This window comes from Arvicanthis niloticus, chromosome 13 (genome assembly GCF_011762505.2).
Source record: "Arvicanthis niloticus isolate mArvNil1 chromosome 13, mArvNil1.pat.X, whole genome shotgun sequence".
Lineage (NCBI taxonomy): Eukaryota > Metazoa > Chordata > Mammalia > Rodentia > Muridae > Arvicanthis > Arvicanthis niloticus.
In genome coordinates this window covers 7,647,409-7,659,353 of record NC_047670.1, presented here as the reverse complement: position 1 = coordinate 7,659,353, position 11,945 = coordinate 7,647,409, and the positions used below count along the sequence as shown (strand labels likewise).

The window sequence follows — 11,945 nt, the reverse complement described above, 5'->3', positions numbered from 1 at the left end:
CAGGAAATAATCTGTTAACACGATGTTAGAAAGAAAAAAAAAAAGACTAATTGGTAGAAAAATCATTATATTGAATAATCACAATATATCTCTAAAGATAAATTTCTACAGTCCAGTCCTCTAAGAAAATTCTTCCAGAATACCAGTTGATTTTAGAATACAACAAGCTTTGTCCAGTCCACTGCCCTCTTAATAAACATTGAAACCTACACTACTGAGACACAGACTTTATTAAGATTTTCACATGTAATCGAGCACAGTTTCCATTGCATCCAAGCAGCAATCAGGAATGGCAGCATGTCGTTTTGTAACAACTGACATTGTGGGTTTTCAATTCTGGTTGGCAGAAACCTTATCCTCAATTAAATCTAGTCATGCTTTTGAAAAATGCTCTAGGTCACCCCAAGCTTGGCAATTAACATTTGGCATGGACAATGGTAAAACCACCACAATAGTTAAGTAACAGATACACCCTCATAGGCCAAAAACATACACAGCAAAGGAAACATAGTGGATCAGTAGTAACCACAGTCAATAGAGCAACTCAGCAGAGACATCAGGAAGCTGTGATTCACGAGCCCCCTGACAGTTGTCAACGTGGGAACAATGGCTGCAGTACAGTTCACAGTCACTGACACACTGAAAACAAGTACAGCATGATAAGCTCACCTGTAGTAACGCCTTACAGCCTCCGGAGTCGTCAACAATACCTTAGTATAAAAAATATTCAAGTTGTACTTCTCATAGAACTTTCTGTGCTTCCTAAAGGGTGGTAAGTGGATTTCACGGAGGCAGTAGTTTCCCCTAAGGTGAATTATTTTAGCATTTTTATAGCTGTATAGACCTAAAGGCTTCTTAGACTTTTGGAATTACCAATGATGAGTGTGGGAACCTCCCACCTCACTGTAATGTTACATACTTGCCTCAAAATGTTATTCTGTCAATTTGCCTGAAATAAAATTTTAATCTTATAAAAAATGCATAATGGTATAATAAATAACCGATATGCTGAACCCGATGCAGCTACAAATAAATGACAGTTACCAAAGGGGCCGGGGGGACCCACACTCACACCACTGGAAGTTTGAGTGTCTGCATGTTTTTAACTTCCAGAACTACTGAAATGTATACACACCTGTCTACTTAGTCTGATGCCTTCAGAAACCCAAGATATGGTCCTTATAAAACTGTTTATCTAAGAAAAATAAATGTAGCTGGTAGTTTCTTCTTTGGAAGTAATGAAATAATTCCAAGACTTTTAATAACCCGAATTTAGAAAAGAACAGTTTTAGTTAGAAACCGATTACGTGTATAGAGACCCAAAAAGAATGACTCATGTAGATAGCAAAAAAAGCTCAAACTAGAATCTAGATGTACAGTGATTTTTAAGGAGAAACACAGTAGTTGCCTGCAGGGAATACCAGAGGCTCTATGATGATGTTTCCTATACAAAGGACCTTCCATGCACGCTAACGGGTATTTCCCTGGAGTGGAGGTGAGGGTGGTTTCACTTTGTTTCATTCACAAACTATTTGGTCAAAGAAATAAGTAAAGCTGAATAAAAGCACATCTGGTAGAAATCTGCAGCCATGAGTGTTGTCAAGATGTGCTTGGCTCTCGCTTGCAGCACCTGGCAGTGGGCAGCAGGACACAGGTCGGCAGCTCAGGGGCTCTCTGTCATCTGTTCTGGAGGCGGCTCCGTGGTGGTGGTATTGGTAGCGTTCGCTGTGGAATTCAGGACTTCTCCAAAATCGCCGCCAGCAGGCTTGGCTCCTCCTACTTTAGACTTTTTAAAAAGTATGCAACAGAAAAGACATCATGAAACAACATTAGCTGCGTCTGCAGAAAGGAACTTTAAATTTACTGTCAAAGACACATGGGGTCTCTGCTGGCCCAGCACATTACATATGGATGATGTACTATAGTGCTCAGGGTAGTGGGACAGTTCAACACCCGATTTCCACCTTGCTGAAATGCTTGCCCCGTCCCACCCCCTCCATCAGCTAATTACTCTTCACCAGAAAATTTACTTCAAGAACTTTGTACTCAATCATTCCAAAGTATCTACTGACCTCTGTAGATAATTGATAAACATCTTGTTGTCTATCAATTTCATTCATACACATTCATTCAGAAATATTACTAACTATGACAAATGGAGGAAATAAATGGATTCCTCCAGGTGTACTGTAAGCTTTTTAGCCGTTACCTACATAAAAGTCTAGCTTACAGACTCAGCATCATCTGGGGGCTTATCAGACACGGAAGATGTCAGAACTGAAATCTTGATGCCAGAGGGACCCTGAGTGACTTTGTGTGTACTAGAAGTTGGTACATATCAGGCCTCAAACAGTAAGTCAGTATTTGTTTGAATGCTACATATGCCTGGCAGTTGCACATAATAGGGAAACAACATGACAGCTAACACTCAGGAGCCAGCCTGTGACCAGTGGATTCAAACTTGACTGTCCTGTTACCCCAGCCAGTCTTTACTGACTGGGCAGAGTCTAAAACCTCCCATCTAATCTTTAAATTGTTGGATAAATTTGTACAACTTGTGTCCTTATTAAATTCACTAAACTGTGTTCTTTAACTGTAAGAAACTGCTACAGCTCCTTCCAATGCAGCCTATGTAAAAGCAAACTCCCAACAACTGGTTCTTTTGCCGTTCATCATTCACCTTTCCTCTCTAGGAGAGCCAATGAGACTCTTCCATCATAACAATAATCTTTACATTGTTTCATTTCACTGCTCTATTAAATTCTAAGTAGAAGTGCTTAAAGTGTTATGTGCCATAATATTACATTTAAAGCTGTGTTAACAACAGTGTTGTACGGCAACAACACCTGCATACATGGAGTTGTGCGTGAGCCATTATCCTTTTATTCCATTTTGTTCCGACAGCATTTGCCTGTATCCTGGTCTAACGTCTAAGTATCTCTGTATTTACTCCCATTATGGTACCTGAACTCATCCACTAACCTCTTCTGCCTGGATCACAACTCCCACCTCTCAACTGCTCCTGTTGTGAACCGCACCCTCCCTTCACTGTGCAAGGCTGCCAGCAACGCTTGTAAAATGTACAGAAGAAGGTGTTGACTGGATTCCCATTTCCACAAGACCATATTAGCACTCCTCAAAGAGACCGTAAAGCCTTACACATGTCTCTGATTATATTACTGAGGCCTTCTCTGCCTTCCCCTTCCTGTCAATAGGTGATGCCCTCCTCCAGGTCCACATGGCACCCTTTGCTTTGCATGTCACTGCCACGGCTCAAACACTGCAGAGCACCAAATCCATCCAAAATCTCAGAGCACAGACATGCTGACCCCAGACTTAAGTGAATATACGTATAATTTGGCAAAATCTTCCCAAGCATATAACCACAAGTTTCTTTAGCAATAGCAGTTCAATATACTTTGTATAGTTTTCCTTTTGTGTCTTCCTCTGTGCTGGATAAGTTTATGTCAACTTGACACAAACTATAGTCATCTGAGAGGATGGCATCCCGATTGACAAAGTGCCTCTATAAGATTAAGCTGTAGGCAAGATAGTGGGACATCTTAATTAATGATTGATGGGAGGGCCCAGCCCAGCATGGATGGTGCCACCCCTGGGCTGCTGGCCCTGCGTTCTGTGAGAAAACAGACTGAGCAAGCTATGGCCTCTGCAATTTTTGAGTTCCCATCCTGGCTTCCTTCAATGAGGGTCTATGATCTGAAAATGTAAGCTGAATAAACCCTTGCTTTAAGCCATGGTGTTCCGTCACAACAACAGTAACTCTAAGCCATCATCGAAATGATGCTAGGTCATACAGTCTATAGACTGTTAATACAGCAAGTGACTGGGCAGTCCTTCATAATCTCTGGAGTCAAATGAACATTAGTTCCTGAATCCTGGTGAGCTATTTCAAACACTAACATCAGGACAGGTGTGAAGTGAAGCAGGGGAGTTGACAGTCTTGAGATCTGAGTCACAGCAACCTTGACTCTTCGTTGTGTCTTGTTTTCAGATGTACAACTAGGCACTGAGATTCTGAATGAAGTCAGCCTCGTGGACAGATCTGAAACCATGAGTGTGACATATGCACGCTGAGCAATATGCCGAGAATTATGTGGGGCCCCTAAATAGTATTGTTGAACAAAAAGAAGGGCTCCTGCAATCATGGGTTCACATACATAAAACTGGGAGACTGTGTGTGCAGTGTGATCTCAGAAAACAGCCATGTATTTACACAAAGAGGTCCATGTGAAAAATGCAGACCACTGGATTTTTATCTCTCAGTAAGCACACCCTGCCTTTGTAATGTAAGATACTTTTAAGAATAAGTGACTCGCCAGGCAGTGATGGAGCATGCCTTTAATCCCAGCACTTGAGAGGCAGAGGAAGGCAGATTTCTGAGTTCGAGGCCAGCCTGGTCTATACAGTGAGTTCCAGGACAGCCAGGGTTATACAGAGAAACCCTGTCTCAAACTCCCCTTCTCCCTCTCCTCTCCCAAAAAGGATAAATGACTCTTCTGATGTTCTGAAAGACTAAACTAAATATGAGTTTTAAAACATATTTTCTTGAATAAGGTCTGACTCTGTAGCCAAGGCTGGTCTTGAACTCATCATCTTGCCCAGCAAGTTCATTTATGTAAAACCATCATCATCATCACCATCATCACCATCATCATCATCTCCAACTATACCCAGTACAATGATCAGGACTGGATAAAGTAATAATCATACAGGCTACACACAAATACTGTAGACTAGAACATCAGGAATTCTATCACCTGGAAATCATACGTGATTCTAAGAGCTGCCAAGCTTATGTTTGGTTGGTTGGGTGGGTTGGTTGGTTTTGGTGTTTTTGTGACAGGATATCACTCTGTAGCCCAGGCTAGCATCATACTCTCGGCAATCCTCATGCCTCAGCCTCCAAGCGCTGGGACTGCATGCATGAGCCACTATCCCCAATTCTCAGAGTTGATTTTGTAATCATCTTGGAAATAAAGCAATGTATAAAGCTAACCATTATAAAAGGATGTGTGCCTCTAATGGGAGACCAAGGGGGTGGGTACCATCAAGATACATCTTATAATGTGTGAAATTGATGAACAATAAAAATAATAAGACAGTGACTACTAAATGGCATTCATGAAGCCAACGTAATAACAGAACTAATAAATTATACAACAATTGAAGATATAGTAGCCAATATAAGGCATATGTAAACAGACAGCATACACAACGAAGCACAATATTCAATTGCAAAGGAGAATGTGCGGGTGGGTTTTAAAGCAGGACAGCTCAGACTGTGTGGAAGATCCAACTTTCCAACATTTTGTGCTTTCTAGACACCCCCCCCCCAAAAAAAAAAAAACCAGCTAGAGCAAATTTTGTGCAATTATAAAAATATTTGAAATAAAAGAACTGTCTGAAGAATTGTGTGAAGTCATTCATTCTGTGTGCAGCAAGCTACATCACATGCTCAAAATCAGAAAGTAAAGACAAAAAAAAAAAAAAAAACCCTACAAAACCATGCACTGTCTGTCCATCAGTGAAACACAGAGTACAAATCTTAACGTTCTTTACAGCTTTATGTCAGTGATTCACAGCAGAGACCTCAGGCACCAGTGTGTCCTGAGGTCATTCACCTCTTTACTTACCTTTAAGTTTTCAACTTTTTCTTCAAATGACTTGAATGTTGGGGAGTTTCTATGAAGATAGAAAAAAAAAAAAAAGAGTAAAATTACAAGCACTGTGAAGAAGTCAGGTCTCTGACGCAGCACTGACCGATCACACTTCTCTTTGGTGCTACTCATAACAGGGACTTATCCGGATGTGTGTGTACAGGTGTCACCATATACGCTTACCATGGAAGACCGGCTTCTGAGCTAGCATGTCTACAATACATGAAGATGGCTACTCTGAGCTATAAGTGATGCTGTCACACACGTACAGAAAGAAAGAAGCCGGGCAAGACCAGCTCTGTCATTAATGCAAGGGAATGCCGGCCACCATGAGACCCCCTGGACCCAGGCCCTATGCTTTACAATTCTAGTTTAGCAACTCATCTTCCAAGGCATGCACGCGCACCACACCATCGGGACAAGCAAACGGTGCGAGGTTCCCTTACCGGGACCCCAATTCCACCATTGTCAGAGAAGGAAGGGACCAAAAGAGATAAGAGAGCTCAGAGATGTTCATTTCCTCCACACTTTGGGCTTTTGTCTGTCACCCATGGGTTCCTATCCATGAGACCTTAAATACCCACCCTGTTACACAGGTAAAAGGGGCACAGAGTGGAACACGGCCAGTGGTTGTTGGCATGTGCATACCCCCACCCTACCCCCACCCCAGGCCAGCTGCAGCTGCAGCTCTCAAAGACTCCCTAGGAAAATGAATTCTCAGGCCCCATTCTGTTCTAGATTCAGAAACCCCAGGGATGGGTTCAGCATGCAGCACTGATCTACCCTTCTGGGTAATTCCAACATGGACTTGAGTCCCAGCCAAGGATTTATATGGTTAGGCTCTGCCAAAGGCCCACTGATAAGAGCTGGCTCTAAGGCCACCCTGAGGTGACGGGGGGGGGGGGGGGGGGGGCTGAGTGGATGGTAGAAGCAGGGATGTGAGGGGTTGTAACCAAAGCTAACACAGACAGAAAAGAGCCAGAATCGCCCTGAACCACAAGAGAAGCTTCATTCTGCATTGGCATGCGTCTTCCATAAGATGAAATTAAAATAGTAATTCTTTAAGAAAAAAAAAAAAAAAAAAAAAAAAAAAAAAGGAATTTCACATTTTGGATCTCGTGAATCTACCCCAGCACTACAGAACAATAACTGCAAACTCCAACGGTGTTAAATGCACAGCATTGTGGAGGTGGAATTCTAGTTCTCTACTCAGTGGCTTAAGTTTAACATCCAAAGAAATGGCAGAGATCGTCTTGTAGAGACATACTTTACCTCATGGCAGGCATGCTAATCGAATGCTGAATGGAGCGGATACTGAGAGGCAGCATTAAAGAGAGACAGAAACAGGTTAGTATACAGTGGCTCGACATGAGAAGCTCACCACACTTTCTGATAAATAGAGCTTTCTGACAATTCGGTGTCTTGGCACCGTGAACATGATATGCTTTTTGAGGTGGAAGGGAGATGTCAGCGTTATTCAACGTTATAGAAAAGGATTTACTTTTCGAGCCATTCATGAGCCAAATGCGAATCCTGAGAGCAAATAAGACAGACCGTGTCCCCCACTCAAACTGAGAAAGCTATGAAGCTGTGCTTTTCCTGACTCACACAGAGGCCAGGCTCAGAAGAGAGACGGCAATCAGGGTAACAGCAGGAAACCGAGACCGGAAGATGGAGTCCTGACTGAGTGCCCATCACCTCCCCTCAAAAGTGTAGTGTGCGCACAAACACACACACACACACACACACACACACACACACACACACACAGACGGAGTGGGTGGGGGAGAACACATACATAAGCAAGCCCCTGAAGGGCCACAATGGCCATCTTTCTCTAGGTATTTGTTTCTAGGCTGGAACAGGCCGGTTTCTAAATCTACCACCCATTTCATGACCCTAAGTTATTACAAATTCCACAGCACTCCTTAGCAATACGAGCAGCTGGTCTTCAGAAAGAGGCAGTTGGCCTTGATCTCAAGACTTCCTAAAAGACATTCAAGTACCACAGAGCTCTCTATATTCTGAAGTTTAACTTCTATCCATAACAGCACTGACAAAGCTTTGAGCCTGTTCTCCCCTGTGAAAGCAGTCCCACATTGTTCCACAATCTCTTCTGACTTAACTCACACAAGAGCGACAGTGCTGGACGATGCCCGGGCTCAGGCCGTTCCCAACCTCACTGCCGTGGGGAGGATGTCAGCTCTGGGACCAAGAGCAGTGGGTCCAAACCTAACCATCAGTCACTCACACTGGCTTTGTGACCTTGACATCATTGAGCCTCCCAGAGCTCAGTGTCCTCCCAACTAGATTATCAAAGCAGTAGCACACCTACGTGGGAATCCTCAGTGTGGTCTTACCCAGCATGTAGCCTGGAGCCACTATATTACATTGCTGGCTTTGGCTGAAACAGAAACTGACATAGTTTTCATGGTGCTCTCTCCCCCCCGCTCTCTCTCTCGCTCTCTCTCTCTCTCTCTCTCTCTCTCTCTCTCTCTCTCTCTCTCTCTCTCACACACACACACACACACACACACACACTCTCACACACATACTCTCACACACACACATACTCTCTCTCTCTCTCTCTCTCTCTCTCTCTCTCTCTCTCTCTCTCACACACACACACACACACACACACAATCAGCATTCTTAGTTCTAGCCCTACAACCTACAATGAGTCTGACACATAGTCAACATTTCACAAGTACAGCAGAATGAATGGACACTTTGTTGACTAGAACTGGGACATGTGAATGGGAAAGGCATGGAAAGATGACACTGCTTCAGTTCCTAACCAAAAGATGCCCTCCCACAGAGGATGAAAGAGATTTCTTTTCCCAGGAAAGGTGGAAGTTTTCAGCAAAAGGGAATTGTCTGGATTAACTTTAATTAAACCCCCAAAACAAATAAAAAAAAAATAGAGTTGTATACATAAATACTCATTAGAAAGTAAAATTCCTTGTGCAATAAACACAAAATGGGTTACAGATTAGCATTTCTTCTTAAATACATAAGAAATGAGACCATGAGTCATCCCAGGATGCTATGAACCCATCTCGTGTGTTCCAGTATAGCAGTGGTTAAAAGGAGACAGTTCTTGTAAAGGATTGCTCCACGTTAGAAGTGTAACTCGAATATGCCACCTGAAGAGAAAACAGCAAAGAACAAAGGTGGAAGCATACGCACTACCGTTAGGGGCGGTCAGTGATTGTCCCAGGGGTCTCGTGGGTCAGCGCCCATGACCTGGTCCCACAGGGAAACCAGCCTGGCTGAGCTCTTGTCTTCAAGCTTTCAAGCCATCCAAAGCACCTATTCTCGCACCTTCTTCCCACCCTCTCTCTCTTCTCTCCCCTTCACTGCTCCTCCACCATCCCTCCTCCCTAACCTAGCCAAATTATTATGAATATCTAAATCTCAAATGTTAACTCATTAACTTTGTCATGTTTTAAAAAAAAAAAAAAAAACTGATGTTGAATCTTTAAATTAGCATCTCTTTCTACATCCAAAATTCACTAGTGTGGGCTTGCCACACGAGAGGGACTCCAGAGAAACAGTTAATGGGGTGAGTCATCTGCTTCGGAGACATTGGTAAAAGGGATCTCTGGGGCCTGCCCTCTTAGCTCCCCACCCCAACCCCAGAAGGAGTCAGGCTGCCACGGTTCAGTGACAGCCCCATCTCCCTGGGTGGTTTCTGGAGGAATGTGGCCAGAATTTGTCTCGATGACCCTCATGATCTGAAAGATGTGATTTTTTTTTTTCCCCGATACATCAGAAAACATGGAACCAGATTAAGTGACCTGAGGCAATCTCTGATCTGTAAGAATTATGAAATTGAAAGAAGAATCTTTTTTCTTGTTTCTAGGTTTTTGTCACAAGACTTGATTTCTACAGATTGATACACACTGCTTACTTGTCGGCAAAGCCAAGACAAGCATTGACAACATTCCCTGAAACCTCAGAGTACTGTGGGAGAGGGGCACATAGAATGCAAGGACTGTGAGGAGGCTGCAAAATGCCATCTATAAGCCTGACACTGTGATGGCAATCACTAACTCCCAGGAGCCATGGCTCCTGGTACCAGATCTTCACCTTCCTGACAGTCGCTACAGCAGGGGAGGAACTCGTGGGGCCCATGCTGGACTCTTGGCAGCGAAGAAGCTGGAGACATGAGGGGGCTGAGAAGCGGCTCATGTGAGCTGCCAACGGAGGCTGCCAAAGTCCTGGCCTGTTCTGCTTCTGAGGACCATGTCTAGATCCACAGCCATGCAGCAGCAGGGGTCTGTGTGGATCTCCATAGACCATGGAACCACCAAAGGGCATTCAGACATTCCTAGCCTGGGCTGCCACCCGAGACCATGTTGATGTCCAAGGGCTGAGCAGGGCTGGCCCCGCCCCTCACCGGCTGTCGGACTGGAAAGAGCAGGCCTGCACCTCACATGGGCAGCAGAGTAGAGTTGGCCCTGGTGGTGGGATCTGCCTTGGGGTGGAGTGGGGTGGGTATGAGAGAGATGTCCCTTCACACCACCACACTACCACACCTCAATGCATCAGGCCGGAGGTTTGCCCTGAGGTCATGAGAACAGGAGAGTAGTCCCCACCCCTCTTCTGGGCAAAGCCTGAGAGCTGGCCCCGGTGGCACAGGCTAGGGAGAGAGCTGGTGGGCTGATCAACTCAGCTACTAGGACAAGATTCAGGCTTTGAGTTGGACTGCCCCCCATATGTACCCCATCTATGATCTGCTGGAGCAAGTGAAGGGGCCAGTCCTGCAGATCCAAAGCTGCAGGATCTCAAGACATAAGTCAACAACAGGATATATGAAAGGATCTAGTATTGATGGTTTAGCAGAAGCCAGAAGCCTCAAATCTGACAGGTGACTCACTGCAATGAACACTGTCATTAAAGCTATGTGGACAAAAGGGTGCACTGTGTGACACTCTGTGACACACTGTGACACACTGCAGCTTCCACAGCGAGATGCTGTTTTCTATTTTGTTTTGGTGGGGGAGGATACAGGGGTAGAGGGCAGATAGGGAAGGACGGGGACCGAGTGGGATTGGGATGTGTGATGTCAAATTCACAAAGAGTCAATAAAAATTTTAAAACGTTTTTAAAATAACAACTGGAAAAAAAGAGACAGGGAGAAAAAGCAAACCAAACAGTAGCAGCTGCGCAGTGGGCTGCAGGGACAGCAAGTTTCCCCTAAGATGGTGATATGCACCACTCAGAAGAGAGATGGAGACTGAGATGCCCGTCCCTTTATTCTTCAACCATCTCCCACTTGTCTTCTCCAGTACCTACACATATAACCAGAGTCTGCCAAGAGCAGAGAGGCGGGCTCAGCACACAGGGCTCCAGGCATCACTTGGACTTTTTAGTATCCCTTGCCCATTGACAAACCATACCTTGTGTGCTTAAAGAAAAGTTAGTGGAGAAATAATAAAGCAGTAAAGTATGCTGATAAACCAAATATTGAAAAGTACATGGTGAGCAAGATCTCACATGAAAAGGATACTGTAACCTTAATAAGTTGGAGACGTACGCATGCAGTCGATTACAATTACACAACAGGACCCATGGGAAGGAGAATTCCAATATCCTTACAAAAGCATCAGAACCAAACAATCAGACATGAAAAGGGAGAAATTCTGTATGCCATGGTAAAATTGATAATAATTGAAATTTCAGAAGTCATTTCTATATCCCTTGTGCCACTGTGTCTTCTTTCAAGTGGTTCATTACACATGGTATACACGAAACCCTCCGTGAGAATTAGAATGCGCTCAGGAGGAAGACCCCACAGAGGACACACAGGCGCGTCCACAGAGGTAGCACATCTAACTTTGCACACATCTCACACGACTGCCAGGCAGCAGCAGCAGCAGGGTTCAAACTCTCCTTACCTAAAGGAATGTGAGAAAGCTTGCAATCTGTAAGAAGCCAGAGGAAGCGTTAAAACAGAAAGGAAGTTCTAATGACTCTATCAGAATTACATAACCCTCTTCATAAGGCTGCATGATTTATATACCCCTAGAACACTACAGCTTCGGTCAACATTAAAAGAAGAGTGCCTCGAAGGTACCCCCCACTCAGAAACTGCGTCCTTATGATATTAAGCTTAGAACAATGTAGCTCTCAAATATAATACATGAGGAAATGGGTTTTAATACACAGTATAAAATACTGATAGAATGAACCGGTTTCAACTAACAAAATTCTGGTTGTAAAACCTATTTTTCTCCACAAATAGAGCATATAGACTCATGC

General features: G+C 44.0%; 1 protein-coding gene across 10 annotated transcripts in view; it reads right to left on the bottom strand.

Moving 5' to 3' along the window:
- Positions 1 to 212: 212 nt before the first annotated feature.
- The window catches only part of Tpd52 (tumor protein D52), an 80,273-nt gene continuing 68,540 nt past the window's right edge, over positions 213 to 11,945 (bottom strand). For 6 of the 10 annotated variants that reach the window (XM_034516127.2, XM_076911225.1, XM_076911224.1 and 3 more), the window contains exons 5-8: positions 11,582 to 11,608; positions 6,951 to 6,992; positions 5,655 to 5,703; positions 213 to 1,786 (exon numbers count right to left, since the gene is read on the bottom strand). In XM_034516127.2, the coding sequence (XP_034372018.1) occupies positions 1,664 to 1,786; positions 5,655 to 5,703; positions 6,951 to 6,992; positions 11,582 to 11,608 (241 nt within the window). In that variant the 3' untranslated portion in view covers positions 213 to 1,663. The remainder of the gene's footprint in view (positions 1,787 to 5,654; positions 5,704 to 6,950; positions 6,993 to 11,581; positions 11,609 to 11,945) is intronic. The other 4 variants (XM_034516128.2, XM_034516125.2, XM_034516129.2 and 1 more) reach the window with 2 other exon arrangements.